This window comes from Pan troglodytes, chromosome 5 (genome assembly GCF_028858775.2).
Source record: "Pan troglodytes isolate AG18354 chromosome 5, NHGRI_mPanTro3-v2.0_pri, whole genome shotgun sequence".
Classification (NCBI taxonomy): domain Eukaryota; kingdom Metazoa; phylum Chordata; class Mammalia; order Primates; family Hominidae; genus Pan; species Pan troglodytes.
Window position 1 is genome coordinate 9,211,424 of NC_072403.2, and position 16,591 is coordinate 9,228,014.

The 16,591-nt window shown below is 52.3% G+C and overlaps 2 protein-coding genes across 8 annotated transcripts in view; one reads left to right on the top strand and one right to left on the bottom strand.

Moving 5' to 3' along the window:
- Positions 1 to 722: 722 nt before the first annotated feature.
- On the top strand, positions 723 to 10,069 carry PSMG4 (proteasome assembly chaperone 4). 2 transcript variants are annotated; one of them, XM_518211.8, is made up of 4 exons: positions 723 to 1,011; positions 5,686 to 5,761; positions 6,211 to 6,327; positions 9,606 to 10,069. In XM_518211.8, exons 1-4 carry the CDS (start codon positions 838 to 840, stop codon positions 9,725 to 9,727), a joined length of 489 nt encoding a protein of 162 aa, XP_518211.3. In that variant the 5' UTR covers positions 723 to 837; the 3' UTR covers positions 9,728 to 10,069. The 2 variants fall into 2 exon arrangements, with proteins under 2 accessions (XP_518211.3, XP_003311069.1); XM_003311021.6 differs by lacking the exon at positions 6,211 to 6,327 and having other exon boundaries at positions 747 to 1,011; positions 9,606 to 9,796.
- Positions 10,070 to 10,987: 918 nt separating this feature from the next.
- Positions 10,988 to 16,591, bottom strand: part of SLC22A23 (solute carrier family 22 member 23) — a 186,961-nt gene continuing 181,357 nt past the window's right edge. For all 6 annotated transcript variants that reach the window (XM_016954836.4, XM_016954835.3, XM_016954834.3 and 3 more), the window contains one exon: positions 10,988 to 15,434. In XM_016954836.4, coding sequence (XP_016810325.1) covers positions 15,077 to 15,434 — 358 coding nt within the window. In that variant the 3' untranslated portion in view covers positions 10,988 to 15,076. The remainder of the gene's footprint in view (positions 15,435 to 16,591) is intronic.

Below are 16,591 nucleotides of genomic sequence, written 5' to 3' on the forward strand. Positions count from 1 at the left end.
TGATTGTTGGTGCTTCCCATTAATCTCTCTTGAGATCCTTTCCACGTCTCGGAAAGGCACCTGTTCTTATTTGCATTTTGCAGATGAGGAAACTGAGTCTCAGAGAGGTTAAGGGGGTAGCCCGGGGCCATGTACATGACTGCAGCTCGGGACTCGGCGTCCAAAAGGGTGCCTGCCCATCCTCCTGCCAACTTAGTTGACACAATTTTCCTTTCTAAAGGCTTTCCCCCAATACCATTGCCATTCTTAATTAGGGCTGGGTACCGTCGAAGCCTCCTTGGAGTTAAAGGGCTGCTAGGAGGAGGAGGTGGGACGGGAGGTGGCCGTTCTCAGAGTGCTTAAAGAACTAATTAAAAATTAGTCTTTTTAAATTTTTAATTAACTTAATGTCTGTAGGGCGAAGTGTCACGGCCTGGGAGGACGGTGCGGCTGGCTTCAGCCCTTGAATGCCCCGCGTCAGTAACAGTTAGGGGGTGGGGGGAAACAAAGCGAGGGCGAGTTCTGCTGGGCGCCCGTGGGCTCCTAGAGGTCACTGTCGCACTCTGCTACTAAAGTGGGTTTCCCCAGCCCGTCCAGAGAGGTACTGGTGTGCGGGAGAGGCCAGCAAGACAACCAGGGACGCCTACTCCACCCAGGGCCGGCAGCCGCCCCGCCTCGACCACGCCCCCAACCCAAGCCCGGGATCGCCCCTCCCCGACCACGCCCCTCACCCCCGCCTTTTCGGGGCCGAAAGCGAAAGCGCGCTCGGTCTCTCGGTGCTCGCTCCATCGGGTCTGGCGGGGCTGGCAGCGGCGAGGACCCGGGTCTGGCGCTGTGGGCCGGGAGCCGTGGGGCGGCATGGAGGGGCTGGTTGTCGCCGCCGGCGGGGACGTCTCCCTGCACAACTTCAGCGCGAGGCTGTGGGAGCAGCTGGTCCACTTCCACGTCATGCGGCTGACGGACTCGCTGTTCCTGTGGGTGGGGGCCACGCCGCACCTGCGCAACCTCGCCGTGGCCATGTGCAGCCGCTACGTGAGTGCCTGGCGGCCGAGGGGGCGGGCGGCGGGGCGGGGGCGTGGGGGCGCCGGGCCTGCGCGAGCTGCAGCCCCCCAGGCTTCTCTTGGGTCTACAGGGCGCCCTACTCCCCCGAAGCCCACCCGTGGGATGTCTTAGGAAGCCCGCGGGCGCCAGGGCCTGCACCACCTCGGGAGCTGCGCGCGGGCCCCGAGCCCCTCTCCTTGTCCCGCCGCCCCGCAGCTGCGTCCCGCACTGGTCTTTGTAGGTCAGAATGTCTTGGGTCTGTCCTCGCCACACGCGCGCTGGGGGACGCGTCTACCTCGTAGCTCTCCTGCCATCTGGATTTTGAGCACACTGATAATTTTTTGGGGACTCCTGCGTCTCCACTGGATGTCTCAGGCATTTCGCACTAGGCACACATCAGGCTCTCTTCTCCCAACCTGCTCCCTCCTCCGCCTGACTGGCGCTGTGATGGCAGCTCCATCTTCCTGGCTGTGCGTTCAGAGCCTCGCAGTTGTCTTTGATTCCTCTTTCTTCACACTCCACGTGCTGAGTCCCTAGGCACTGCCGCCAGTCAAAGCAGACAAAACCCAAGCCGCCCTCACCTTCACCCTGCCGCGCTGGGCCAAGCCTGGGACATTATCATTTCCCCTCCTCTCCCGCCTTTCCGGCTTTGCGCGTCGCCGCCTGGTTTCCCCTGGTTTCCTGAGGCTGCTGTAAGAAAGTGCCACAGACCGCGTGGCTTAAAACAACAGAGTTTATTCTCAAAGATCTGTAGACAAGGTCTCTTACTGTCACCCAGGCTGGGGTACAGTGTCATTATTATAGCTCACTGTCACCTCAAACTCCTGGGCTTAAGTGATCCTCCTTCCTCAGCCTCCCGAGTAGCTAGGACTACAGACATGTGCCACCATACCTGGCTAATTGTTTTTTTTTTGGTAGAGATGGGGGTCTCACTATTTTGCCCAGGCTGTTCTTGAACTCCTGGCCTCAAGTGATGATCCTCCTTCCTCAGTGAGCCCGACTCTTTTCTCATAAGGACATCAGTAATGTTGGATTAAGGGCCCACCCTACTCCAGTATAACCTTGTCTTAAATTATTTATATATATATATATATATATATATATATATATATATATATATATAAATTTTTTTTTTTTTTGAAGCAAAGTCTTGCTTTGTCGCCCAGGCTGGAGTGCAATGGCGTGATCTCGGCTTACTGCAACCTCCGCCTCCCAGGTTCAAGCAGTTCTGCCTCACCCTCCTGAGTAGCTGGGATTACAGGTGTGAGCCATCACGCCGGGCTAATTTTTGTAGTTTCAGTAGAGCTGAGGTTTCATTATGTTGGCCAGGCTGATCTCGAAATTCTGACTTCGTGATCCGCCCGCCTCGGCCTCCCAAAGGGAAGCAAGTCCCTTTGGAAGTAAAGAATCTTTATGCTAATCTTTATCCTAAAGTGCCGGGATTATAGGCGTTAGCCGCCGCGCCTGGTCTAAATTACATCTTATTTACATCTGCAGAGACCCTGTTTACAAACAAGGTCACATTCATAGGTACCCAGAGGTTAGGACTTAAACATATTTTTTGGGGAGACACAATTCAGGCCACAACACTGCCTTGTAACCAGGGCAACAGAATGATAGTTTTAAGACTGAAGTTGGATATTTTCATTTCTCTGCTCAAAACCTTTCACGAGGTGAACTCAGAGCACTCGAAGACTCCAGTGATCTTCGGGCTCTGTTACCTCTTAGAGCTCCTGCCTGTCCTCGAGCTGGGCAGTGCTGGCCTCCCAGCCGCATTAGCTCCCTCTCTCAGCCGTTGAGTGTTTCACGGTGAGGTTTGTCTGCTTGCCCAGGGTGAGCGTCTGTTTCTCTAGCTCCTGGTGCACCGCTCTCTCAGTCCCTGTGGAATGAATGAGTGAGGCCCCCTCAGCGAGACCCTTCTGAAGCCAGTGAGGCAGTGATGACTGAGGGTGCTGGGGGCAGGAAGTCATGGGTGAGCGTCTTAGCTGTGCACAGCGGCACCTGGGAAGGCCTTGGGAAGGAGATGGCATCTGGATTCCTTTCTTGCTTTTCTTTTCCTTGTTGTTTCCTTTTTTCTTTTTTTCTTTTCTGGAGGGTCCTGGCAGTGGACCTGTGAGCAGGCGGCAGCGGAAGAGGCCTGGGGGACCAGGGGTGATGGGTGGGGCTGTGTGCTCTGTGCCACCTCGCATTCTCTCCTTATCCCAAGGCGTAGTGGGCAGGGCTTTGGGCACTGGTCAGATCTGGTGTCGCTGCCTTGTGCCCCTTTGTGCAGTGCTGGTTTGGGTTGGTAAGTTTGGAAGAAGTAGGCTCCTCCTGTGGGTGGTTTTGGTCACCCGACCCCATGGTGGTCACAGCTCCCAGTGAGGTGTATTTTCTTATCTGGAAAGTGCCCCTCCAGCAAAGCCAGGCAGGAAAAGGAACAGGGGATTGATTGAGTTACCTGACTTGTCAGAAGTCCAGTCCCTCTCACTGGCCACAGTGTGCCTGGATGTTCTCTCCAGGGGCAGAAGGCCGAGCCAGCTGGGGAAAAGAGGTGCGGGCATTAGCTTAAGGTAGGAAGCCCAAGGTTCCTGTGACCCATGGGCCGGCCCTCCATCTACTGTCCACCCATGACCCGTGGGCCGGCCCTCCATCTACTGTCCACCCGTGACCCGTGGGCCGGCCCTCCATCTACTGTCCACCTGTGACCCGTGGGCCAGCCCTCCATCTACCGTCCATGCAGGTAGACTCTGTGGAGCTCTTGTACCTTGGTGGCAGGGCTGAGCAGTTGTAATAGAGACTTTGTAATCCATAAAGCCCTAACTAGTTTACTATCTGGTCCCTCTCAGGAGTTTTGCCAGCCCACACGTGGAGAATGGCACCAGACGGTCTGTGAGGTCTCTTCCCTCCAGCTTCCCTAAACTCCCACATGTGAGACTGTAGAGAACAGACACCATGCAACCCAGAGCTGGCTGACCTTGGGTTGAGCAGGGATTTTTGGTGCCCAGAGAGGCTGCAGGACTAGTGACACTGAGTCCTACCAGCTTGAGGGAAGCTGGCCTGGGACCTGGGCCCGTGCCTGCTCAGGGATTCTTGGACCCCCCCCCCCGCCCGGCTTTTAGGAGTGGAAGGTGGTGCTTCAGCTGCAGCAGAACTCCCTGGGCATCTGCTGGGAGACCACAGTCCTAGTGTGATGTCGGAAGTAATGAACTATTAAGGGTGACACGATGGGGCTTTACATTTTACTTTTGGTAGAAAAAGGCCACCCTGGGTAAGGTAGATTTTCTTTTTTCTAGAAGGTTTAACTGTACATACTATTACCATGCAGCTAAATGTTGAACTTGAGGAATCTGTAAACAGCAGGCTCATTAAGATATTTTTGTATCGTTTTTAGTGAAGAAGCATACAGTAAATGCTTTCATTCTTCTCCTGTGTTTTTTGATCTCCTGCCTTTTACTGTCTTTTGTGGAAGTGGCTTTGAACCTTTAGGAGATGAGCAGCGCCTGTGGTCTGTGCCCTGCCATACTGTCTGGCACACAGTAGCTGTTTGTTCAGTTAACTTGTCCCCACCAGGACAGTTGGGGTGGCAGGGGAACCAAACCCCAAAGTCTCTGTACCTCTAAAAACCTTGCCACTTTCCAAGAGTCTCAGACCTCTGTAGCCAGGCTGCTTCTCCTGGAAATCTGCTATTTTGATAAAAGCAATTTTGGCTGTATTACCAATAAGTGGTTTTTTTTTTTTCCTTTGGAAGCTAGACCTTTTTACTTTATTTTTTTATTATTATTTTTAATAAAAATGTAGAGACAGGGTCTTACTTCATTGTCCAGGCTGGTCTCAAACTCCTGGTCTCAAGCAGTCCTCCCTCCACAGGCTCCCAAAGTGCTGGGATTGTGGGACTAGCTAGACATTGTTAATGGTGAGAGATTACTCCCAAAGTAGTTGGGAGCAGTTACTCCCACATCGCCGAAGGGCCCATTTGTTGATCTGAGCATCATTTGTACTGCTTGTTTCACCTTACTGCTTCTTGTCTGAAATGAGGTTGGCCAAGCATGTTCAGAAGTTATTTTCCCTATTTAGATGCTGGTGGCTGGTGCCCTTTGTTTGTATCAAAGTCACAAGGCACTCGCTGACCCTGAGGGGCCCACAGGGGCTGGAGCAGCATGCTCCCTCACAGGCTGAGATGAGATTAGGCATCCTGCCTCTGAGCCAGCTGCTGTGGGGCACGAGGCACCAGTGCACAGGTGCCCCGACTGTGAGTCATTTTCTTCTTGCTGTAGCCTTAATGATCTTGTTTGCTTCCCTTTTGGTTGTGGTGTTGCCCTTCAGCATGCTTTGGAGTTTGAGACACTAAAACGAGCCTTTCGTGTGAAACTGGTCCTAGAACTTAGTAGCACTGTGGTTCCAGCTTCGTCTTTCCCAACTCCGCTGACCTCGTATGCAACATGGGGTCCACCTACTTGGTTGTTGACGGACGCCACCCCTCTTTCCCTCGGCACCTGTGCCTGTCCTCTCTGAACCTGCCACTGCCATCGTTGTGAAGAATCAGAAGCCCGGAAGCCAGAGTGTGGCTGGCCTGCGGGGGGTGGGGAAGCTGCAGTGTGCCCTGTGCTTTTCTTTCAGGACTCCATCCCCGGCTGGCCTGCGGGGGATGGAGAAGCTGCAGTGTGCCCTGTGCTTTTATTTCAGGACTCCATCCCCGTGTCCACCTCCCTCCTTGGAGACACTTCCGACACGACCTCTACTGGCCTTGCCCAGCGCCTAGGTATGTACCCACAGCTGGCGCTGCATGGCCAGCCAGGTGGGGCCCACTCTTTAATGGAACCATGAAGCAAGTCCCTTCGGAAGTAAAGCATCTTTATGCTAAGAACCGTCACCTCATTGCTGCTGGGAAGCACAGACCTTTGCACGTTGGGTCTTATTTAAGGGGCACATTCCATGCTCGCCTGTCATCACCACCGTCCCAGGGCTGGCCTGTTCCCAAAGGACTCCCACCTCGTCCTTGGGTGTGTCCTTGAGTCCATGAGCTGATTTAGTTGCCTTCCGTAAGTGCATCACCTCCTCCTGGGAGGAGAGCATGAGAAGTGCCCACAGCCCCTGTGGGTGGTGGCTCAAGGTAGCCTCCCGGGCCTTAGGAGGGGTCAGTGCAGCTGATGGAGCAGGTGTCACCTCTGTGCAGGAAGGACTGTCCTCACTCAGTGTGATGCCGTTCAGGGCTCGGAGGGAAGACTGGCCTGGCCTGTGAGTGTGGCGTAGAGCGGGGATTAAGCAAAGGTCATGAGGCTGAATGCTCCACTCCTCCCACACCCCAACACACTTCCTGTGGGCCAGGTAAGGCTTCCATGTGCTCTGCGACCCCCAGCCCCAGTGCCTGTGGCCAGTGTGCACAGGATGCCTGTCTCCTGCCCAGGCCTGGCGTTCTCCAGTAGGCCCAGCTGCTTCCGCTCTGGAGTCTTCTCTGTGTCTCAGGCACAGGACCTGGTACCTGACAAGGAACCTCTGTGTCGGTCACACTGAGGCAAATGCACACGAATAGCATGGCACGTGGCCCAGGGGGAAGGCAGGGCAGGGTGGAGTGTCACCAGCAGGCCCATGACAGTATGTGGATAGGACAGAGGTCAGGGAGGGCACAGGTCAGCATTTCAGGAACTCGCAGTATTCTTTTTCCCTCCCTTGGAGGTAGAGACCTGACTTGTAAGTTAATTTGGTAATTTTTAACTAGGAAGTAAATTTAAAATTTACAGAAAAGTTGCAAAGAAGATAGAATTCCTGCTTAGCTTTTGCCCCAATTTCCCACTTGCCACCCTTCCCTCTTTGTGTTTGTATCTTTTTTCTGAGCCACATGAAAGTAAAGCCGCCTTTTGTGTCTGTGTCACTCTGTGTGTGTGACTGTGTAAGGGGTAGCACACTTACATGGAACAGGTTACTGCGTGTGGGAGAAGGCTCAGGAAGGTATTCATATTTATACAGACAGAAAGCTGGGTGGGGTTGCGGACACACTCCCATAGAGAAGGTGGTGTGAGCTTGTCTGGCAGGCCGTGAATAACTTTTATATCAATAAGGTAAATTAGTCTCCAGAATATTTGCGAGATGGAGGCCTAGTATCTATATGCAAAAAAGAGGGGTTCTCAGTATCTCGACTGTCTCGACAAGTCACAGGTGTGCTGTGGCTTCCAGCATCTCTTAAGGGACTGGTGCTGCAGAGCTCAGACCAAGAAGGGGTTTTCCAGCAAAGTCCCGTGCTGTGCCAGTTGTCTTGAGCCTGGGTCTGGGCCCTAAAGTTGAAAATGCCCTATTAATGCACTATAATGAAAAGGGAGAGGTGTCCTGAATCAGTATCTTATATGAGAGATGAAAGCAGGTAGGGAAAGAGAAGGCCTGGGGGGTTCTCAGTAGCTCCGGAAGCATCGCAGGAGTTGGTGTGGCCAAGGGGACCCAACTTCCTATGGCCCTGGAGGGCACAGCTTGGGTCTGAGGGGCTCAGTGCCTCCAGACACAGTGTTGTTCCTCAGAAATCCTGTCTCTGCAGTTAGAACAGTTGGAATACCAGGGGGGCCCCCTTGGGGTAAAGGGGGATGTTCCTGCCCCTGGGATATAGGGCAGGGTGTGACTTACAGGCTCCTCCTAGGCAGCCTTGGTGAGCCCCAGCTTCCTACCACACTGCCTGCCTTTAGATCACCCTCTACATGAGTGGTCCCAGCCTGCCTAACACAGCTAGGAAAGGATGAGGTTGGTCCCTAATGGTGGGGGAAGCCTAAGAGGCTTCCTCACTCCCCGCAGGGCTGAGCAGATAACTGGGCACAGCTGTCCACCTCGGGGGCACACTGCACCCAGCACGCTAGTGGGCGGCTCTGTGCTAAGTACTGTAAGCTGTTCTTTAAACACCAGCTCTTGGAATAACCGAACAGCTGCCTTTGTCCAGACACATTCCTTTTTTTTTCTTTTTTTTTTAAATAAACAGCTTTACCGAGACGTAAACACATGTCATACAATTCAGCAGCTGTCCTCAGGCAGAGGCTGTGCTTGCCGCCGCCTTGCTTTCTCATAGGTGCGTTGGCTGCCTTGTAAGGACAGTCAGTGAGTTAATACCCAAGACTTTTCCAGCCCTAAAAATCACGCAGCCTTGTACAGCGGAAAAACAGGCTTTTGGGGTCCTGGACTCTCCCTTTCCTCAATTTCCAAACAAAGCTGGGAGAGGTTTCCAGGCCACGGTGGGGCCTGGGCCTGCGCCTGCACCTGCGCCCCTGAGCCACATTGTCTCTCAGGGTTCTTGGTGGGACCATAGCTCAGATGGCAGCAACTGAAAGGACAGAACTGCTGCCCAGATGAGATCCCATGACGTGTGTTCTAAATCGGCCTTTAGTAATGGTGCAGGTGGCCTGGTGCCCTCAGCCTCACCGCACCACCCTTTTGCCTTTTGGTGATGAGGCTAAGTACATGCTTACCATATGTTGAGGTGGGGGTGGGTCAGTGCCTCTCCAGGGGTGAGTAGTTCTGCACTGGCCCTGCCTATGGGTGAGGCTAAAGGAGGAGGCCGCGCAGTGGGGCAGGCAACATCCAACTGCTTTAGCCTTTTTGCCCACGTATTTTCAGGATATTGGCTTTCAGATTCCGGGTATATGACTCTGCTTGATTTTTGCAGTTGGCCCAATGTGCACCTCGGCCATTTTCTATTGATTCTGTAGAAAAGGACTAAAACTTACATTCAGTAGAAAATTACGTGTGTGTCCATATGCCTATCTGTGTGCACACACACACAAATATATTTGTGTGTATACACATATATGCAAATGCATGGAAATGTAGGAGGGAGGGAAGTGGAACTGGTTGGGGTGGGGTGGTGCTGAAGGAGAACTTTAATATTTTATTTTAAATACTTTATTATTTTTTTTTGAGACGGAGTTTTGCTCTATCGCCCAGGCTGGAGTGCAGTGGTGCGATCTTGGCTTACTGCAAGCTCCGCCTCCCAGGTTCACGCCATTCTCCTGCCTCAGCCTCCTGAGTAGCTGGGACTACAGGCGCCCGCCACCATGCCCGGCTAATTTTTTGTATTTTTAGTAGAGACGGGGTTTCAACGTGTTAGCCAGGATGGTCTCCATCTCCTGACCTTGTGATCCACCCGTCTCGGCCTCCCAAAGTGCTGGGATTATGGGCGTGAGCCACGGCTCCTGGCCATTTTTTGTGTTTAAAATTTTTTTTTTTTTTTAAATCAAAACACCAGAAACCCCTCTGTGTAGGGCAGAGGTTCTTAGGCAGTGCGGGGCACCTGCAGGATCTGTTCCAGCAGACAGCTGGCCCCAAATCCTGGCTTTCTGGGTCAGGAGGGCTGGGTGGGGCCCAGGAGCTGCCTCTCGAACAAGTTCCAGGGAGGCTGCTGAGGTGGGGCCTGCCCTTCAGAACCCCGGGTCTGGTGGAGAGACCGGGAGAGGCCTGAGTGACTCGTCTGCATTTGCAGCACCTGTCTGAAGAGAGGCATGGAGATTAGAGCTTTCTTCTCTCCCTACAACCCCATCCTCTTTCTGAGCATTTCCCAGCTGCACGTGGCTGTGAGGAACACGGGGCCTGCAGTATTTCAGGAGTGGCTGTATCAATGTGTTTTCTCTTTTTAGCCAGGAAGACCAACAAACAGGTGTTTGTCAGCTATAACCTTCAGAACACAGACAGTAACTTCGCATTACTTGTAGAAAACAGGATCAAGGAAGAGATGGAGGCTTTCCCCGAAAAGTTCTAGCTGAGTGGCAGAAGTGAGAATTTGTAAACTTATGTACAATGTACGTGTAAATAAATGGATTGAATTTCAGTTTGTCATCAGGCCACGTTCCCGTTTTGTTTTTAAGGGGTTAATCTTTTGAGCTTCCTTCTCAGCAGTATGTGGGCCAAAAGGCTCATGCTGACCCACCTGGTGAAGGAGAGGCAAAGTGGGCAGTATATACTTCCTCATTTGGCTGTGAGTGATAGAGGGATGAAATGGGATTTTTGTTGGGATTGAAGACTGTAATCTAAGAGTTTCAATCAGACATGACTGTGACGTGCATCCTCAATTAGAATTAAAGTGATGTATAAATATGCTTTAGATTTGTGTGTGCATTCCTCAGAATTCTGCCTTGTGAATTGATGCATTTATCTCCTCCTTGCAGTGAAACCCCAGGGCACGTCTCTTCTTGCTGTGTTCTCCCTAAACCCCTCCTCTGGGCACTCCTTTTTTGCTGTGTTCTCTCTTGGGCCTACATTTGAGCACCTCCCTACACTGCCCCATTACTGCATTTGTGGTCTTGTGAAGTCTGACTTCTCTAGGCTTTGTCTCCTCATCTATAAAGTTGGAGTAATCCCCACCTTGGTGGGTTCTTTTTAGGATTAAGCAGGTAGGTAGAAATGCTTTGCAAACTATAAGTGCCGTGGCACTTAGATGTCAATTATAGTTTGATCTCCTTCCTTTTTATGGATTCAGAGGCTTCAGGTCCTTCTTTCTCTTCCTGTTATTTCATCGCCTTCCCTTCTCCCCTCTCTTCTATCCCAAATCCAGAGTACCTCAGGTACCTGCTTTGGTCGTTTGTACTCCTTAGCCTTTAATCTTTAATCCTACCACTTGGAGTGGGTTCCAGTCTTGGGCCTTCTCCAGAGGTTCAGATGTTCTGGGGCCCAGGCTTTGGCAGGATTGAAAGCTCCCCTGGTGCCTCCGTGCAGGCAAGGTTGAGGACCACTGGCAAAGAACTTTCTAATCTTTGGGGTCCGTCTGAACCCTTTTTGTTCATCCAGAGGCAAAAGTCTTGCACTGAGCCAGCAGCAGGCAAGTGAAGGTAGTGACCCTGGCCAGGATGGAAAGGCACGTCGGAGGAGTGAGTCTGTAGTTCCGGGTGCTTCCCTCCTTTGCAGACTTTCCGTGCTAACCTCGAGGCCCCGGCCAGCCTCATCGCAGCTTGCAAAGCTGAGTGGACACCTCTCTAGAAATATAATAGCGAGTGACACAAAATCAGGGCTATGGAGAGAAGAGTTCGGTATAAATACTTTATTAAAGAAATATTGTCATTTTCGTTAAAAAATACTACATTAGAGAAGAGAGTTTTGGGTTACCAGTCTTTCCTCACAGAATCACAGTGTAAGATACTCATTTCTTGACGTCTCTAGGAACCTTCAGGCCACGGATCAGCAGAACATACACGAACAAGGGAAAAAAATTCCTCTTAATTTTACTGATGGCCCCCCCGTCTCTCAGGTGGTCTGAGAGTGGCACTTGGTAAACAGTTTGTGTTTAATCCAGCCTCTGCCTCTGACTACCTTTAAGACCAGGACTCGAAGCAGAGTGAGAGGCCTCCCTCCACCCACCTCGGGGCGAGTGAAGACACAGCTTACAGAGGCGTTCAAAGTAGTGACGCAGTGAGGTCTGAATGAACACGGAGGATTTTATTACTCACCATTAATGGTAGTGAAATGCCCTTCGGTGGATACCATCAGGTGAGGTAGGGAAGACATTCCAGAGGAAATCTGTTAATGGGGCAACGTTTTTATTTCCGTACATTTACATACAAATTTTCCCCAAAGGTACAACAGATGCGACACCATGCAGACACGCAGCTGTGAACGACAGTTCAGAACTCAGCGTAAGCTTGTGCTATGAACGAGCACCGTCAGAGAATTCCCACCCACACGTACAGAAACACAGTTTTTATATTACAACCTCAAGGACAGAGGGAGGGAAGTGTTCGCCGCTAGACATGACACACCATACTGCTTTTCCAAAACACACGGGACATGAAAGCGAGGTGGTGCCTTCTAGACGAGAGGACAGCTGTAGTGTGGGCCTCCCCCGCACATGCGATACCTCGGGCCGGGCGGTGTGACGTCACAGGCCCACTGATGGCACTTGCAGTTTGGGATTGCTCATTTGGCTCTAGGAAGTGGTGGTGTCTGAGTGCGATACTTCCCTTACGAGGTTTGTTTTTGTTTTCTTTCTGTTCTGTAGCCAAACCAATTTACCAGCCCGTCTTCCAGATGCAGGTGATCTTACTCTCAGTAAACAAAAACATGTAACCTTTTTCCTGTTTCTCTTGGGTGGTAATAATTAGGGTATTTGATAAGAGTTTGACTTCAGAAAAAGAACAAAGTGAAGAAATGTTCAGCTCCATCTCAGGTGTTCACATTTGTGCATAACGTTTATTGAAAGGCTGACAGGGTAGGCTAGCGGAATGCAGGGGTGTGTGGAGGAGAGTAGCAGGGGGTGGGAGGGTCAAGTTGAAACAGTGGGTGCCTGCGAAGGGTCTCCCTATTAGCCAGGAAGGGAACAGCACAGAGGGGTTCAAGCGTGACAGATGATGCTGGGAAGTGGGCAGCCGTAGCAGCCTCCTCTGCCGAGCCCGGCGGGCCCAGATGCGTATCAGGCTTGGGTGGGTCCTGCCACCTTGCTCACTTGGTACCAGATTTCCTGGGGCTGTGCCCACAGGGAAGTGTTGCTGCTCTGGCAACATTTCATAAAGGTGTTGCTCGACAGCTTCAGGTATCCCTAGGCTGAAGCTGCCATCGAACAGGCACCCGGCCTCCTCCTCCTGAGGCTGCCCTGGGAGGAGAGCTGTGGGACCACCTCGCCGGCTGAGAGCCATCACCTGCCGACTGTCGGCAAGTCAGCCTCACTCACACCCGCTGGACTCTGCTCCCAAGAGCCCAGGCTCTTTTCCTCAAAGCTAGCCTCTTTTCCAGTCATTGATGGATTAGTCCTGATGGCTGAAGTGCTGAGCACTGTCTTCGTTGGACCAGTTTTTTATTGTCATTTGAGGTGGAGATCAGAGATCATGACCAGAAGAGAGTGAGTGCTGTCCCTTGCCACCAACTTCCTAGAGATTTCGGGCAGCACTCTACAGCTTCAATTTCCAAAAAAAAAAAAAAAGTTTACACGACCAGTGAAGAGACTGCTCGCAACTTTCATCACTTAGCATATCCTTCCACAACACAGTACAGTAAGTGGACTGCAGGGTGGCCTGGTGCTGAGGGTGATGGGTGCAGACGTACACCTGTCCAGGTGCAGGCTCAGGGGCCTCGTTGGATCCTTCCCACCTTCCCCAACTGCCTACTGGCCTGGCTACTGGCTAGGTCCTATTCTGTACGTAATGGGGGTTTGTTGACAGGTGGCTTTGTAGCAAGTACTCCAAAAAAGGTAAAAGGCATTTCACAAGTTTGGCACGCAAAGGCTGCACAGATCTAAAGAAAGGCCTTTGTAAAGGTGAATGCAAACTAATGTTGAAACATGGAAATGTGACTTTAAAACAGAGGGAAGGTGAGGATGAGCCGGACGTGGAGCAAGTGGAGGCAGGGAGAGGCCGGCTGGACAGCCTCCCTTCCTGGGTATCAAGATCCCAGGTGTCGGCGTGGTCCAGCCACTGGAAACACGTGGCCAAGAGTCTGCTTGCCCCTTGCTGTGTCTTTACACATCTCCAGGCCCTTACTGATGTGTGGACCGCATGTGGAGGAGACATGAGTGGCGACAGCAAGCAGCAGGCCGGGTGGAAAGCTGGAAGGGGAGAAGGTCAACGCCTTTTCTGCCCTGTGAATTCTAGCAACTGTCGGTTGAAGTCACTTCATTGTCTCACCCAGGCCCGAGACCACAATTTCCCTGGAAGGACACAGCCCATGGCAAAGACATGCCTCGAGAAGGGATGAGTTGGACAATCCCAGTAAGAAGCCAGGCTATCCAGAAAAGCTGGTGCCCAAGTTGCTACAAAGTGGTGCCTGCCCTTGCCAAGGAGGCTGTCTCTTAGTGGCCTTGGGTGTCCTACAAGTTTCCTCCGAAAATGCCAAGAGGAAACCTCCACTTTCTGGGGTGAAACGAACACGAAGAGACCCATGGAGGTCGAGGCAGGGGCAGCGTTGAGCTTTGGTGAGTTATTGCTTTCTTTCAATTTGTCTTGATGCCTTCGAGAGGCTGGAGGTCATTTGGACTCACCTATGAGGAATCTCCGCTCCCTGCCCGAAGCCCCACCTCTGTGCTATGCGAGTGACTACAAGCAGGAAGCTGGCCCAGGAAGGCAGGCGTGAGGGGGCCCAGCTCCTGCGGGTGCTCCCTGGAGTGATGTCTGAGGTGACGGCCATCCAAGCTGGTGATCTTCATGGTGTGTGCTCAAGGTGTGGGTGATGGGCGTGTGTGTGTGGAGGGCAGCCCCCCTTCTGTGGATTTGCCTCTGCCATCTTTTTGAGTTATTTTCTAATGGTTTGTAGCTTAGAAAGTAGCCATGTTTTCAAGTAGTGCCGGCACAAGAGCTGCCTGTGCACGAGGAACTTTTCTGCTGGAGCCAGTCTGGGAGAGGAGGAATAAAAACGAGCACATCTCAGGTCTCGACGCGTCTGTTAGCTGTGTACTCACAAAGCTGTGGCGACATGACTGCTGCTCAATTAAGATTTCTGGTGAAATGTTTAAGCTTTTTCTCCAAGAGCTTCCAGCATCAAGTACAAAAGGATGATCCTGAAGGAAAGATGAAGCTGGTTTTAATGGCGTCTGTGAGCTGCTTTCCCTGCACACGAACAGAAGCTCTTACCTTACAAACAGAAAGGGAAAAAGGACCTTAAAAAACCATACACAGACTCTAGCAAAAGCCAAATTCATGTACATTTCACTCTGTCTAAAATGCAGTCCTGGAAACGCTCCACGGTCCTGTCCTGCCTCTGCACGCAGGCAGGCAGCCTGGGGGGCTCCTGGGTGCTGCCAGGAGCCGTGTCCCATCTCCCCAGAGGGACCGGCCACGGCCGTGGTCACTGTGGCATCTTCCCAGAGCAACTGCGTCTCGCTGCCCAGGGAGGTGATTCCATTTGTGATCAGTGAGAGGGAGAGGGAATAAAGTGCTTCTCGTAAAAGTGACCAAAATAAATACATTTAACGGCAGAAAAGAAAGTCTTGAAAGGGTTATTTCCAAAGAGTTTGTCTCCTCCAACCCGCGCTCCTTGGACTTTTGGAAAGACAGGATTTCCCCCACACCAGTTGAGAGGCTCAGCTTGGCTGAGGCAGCTTTCCCACCCCTGGCTGCGTGTTCGGTCCCTGGTCTGTAAACCTGTGCCCAAGCTGCCCCAGACCCTGGAGCCCCGGGTTCCGCAGGCCGGGCTACATGGCCTTCATGCCGTTGGCCGTGGCACCCTCGGGCAGTGTGTCACCCGCGGCTGCGGCATCGTGGAGGCCCGAGTAGTCCTTGAGCTCGGCGTTGGTGAGCAGCAGTGGCTGCTCCCCCTTCTTGTGCGGCAGCAGCGGCTGGCGCGTGTAGTGCTCCCCGTTGGAAATGTTCTCAGGCAGGTTCTGGTCCCTGCTCTCAGGCAGCAGGAGGATGCAGATGATGCAGATGAGCGTGCAGCAGGCAAAGATGATGTGGTGCAGGAAGTAGCCTTTCTGGTTGTGCAGCTCGATGATGGGTGCCGTCAGCATGCCGAAGCCCGCGCTGGCCAGCACCAGCCCCAGCCCGCCACACCTGCAGGGGGAGGGAAGCACAGGGAGAGCTGCTGTGGGCTAGCGGGGCCGGATCCCAGGAAAGCTCGGGGTGGACCAGGAAGCCACCTTTGCAGGGGCCCTGCTGCCCTGGGCACTGCCCAGTATACCCCGACCTCACACGTCCCATGTCACCAGCACCCTGGCTGTGTCTGTACAAGGCCACTCTACGGCAGTGACTGTTTTTCCTCATCAAATCAAAAGCTTTTACTTAATTTATCTTTTTCTTTAATGTTTCCTATTTTTATTGTTTTTTCAGGGCTGGGGGGACCATGAGAACTTTATTTTGAAAGGCAGCCTTATATAATACTACTGTAAATGGGAAACTGATATTACTTGCCATAAGTAGTATACAAGGAAAAACAAAAGGGAATGAAATTATGCCATTTCCTGAAGGCCTGGGGGATTACCAAGGGTTAAAGAGGGTACTAAGGACATACCAGCACGAACAGAGATTTTCTCTTTGTCATAACTGGAGAGATTGCAAGATACTTTAAAAGAGTAGTTTCCTCACTGTGAGTTGATGGCCCACGTGTCTCCTGAAATTGCTCACATACCACCATTGGAAAGGGTCCCATCTCTGAGGATTGTGCCTGAAGGGTCCCCCAAATGAAGCTGTGCACTGACAGGAACTCACTGCAGCTCTGAGCTCAGGATAACCAAAGTCCAGAAGGCCAGCCATTGATTTCCACTCCCTGTCTTGTACGGGAGCAGCCAAGAGTCCCAGGGATTAGTAGATAACGCAAAACTTACAGAACCCCTATCCCTCAAACCTCTCCACTTTGACCTAAAAACACATTACTGGGACAAAGGTGTTCTGTGGCCCCTGAGAAAGCAGTGCTGTACCAGGCTGCAGTGGGACCGTGGCACTCAGGTGACAGGCCAGGCTAGAGAGGGTTGCCTGGTCCCCAGTTCTGGGGCCTCATTGAAGGAGGCAGGCAGAGACGGCCTTGTCTCAAGGAAGGGGGAGTGGAGTTGTGTGCCTCGCTCCACAGCAGCAGGCAGACTGGTCCTTTGGTTTGGGGAAGCTTTCTAATGGGGCTGCTCGTTAGGCACCCCCTTGAAGTGAAGAGGCCTTTATCCTTTGAACTGCTGAGGCTCAGTGGGCTGAAAGGGAGGTCCCTGCAACAGGTAGGAGGC

Excerpts from the sequence above, each read along its gene's own strand:
- PSMG4 (XM_518211.8), top strand. The coding sequence starts at position 838 with ATGGAGGGGCTGGTTGTCGCCGCCGGCGGGGACGTCTCCCTGCACAAC. Across the intron at positions 1,012-5,685 it reads TGGCCATGTGCAGCCGCTAC|GACTCCATCCCCGTGTCCAC; the intron begins GTGAGTGCCTGG and ends CTTTTATTTCAG. Across the intron at positions 5,762-6,210 it reads TGGCCTTGCCCAGCGCCTAG|GGCTCGGAGGGAAGACTGGC; the intron begins GTATGTACCCAC and ends GATGCCGTTCAG.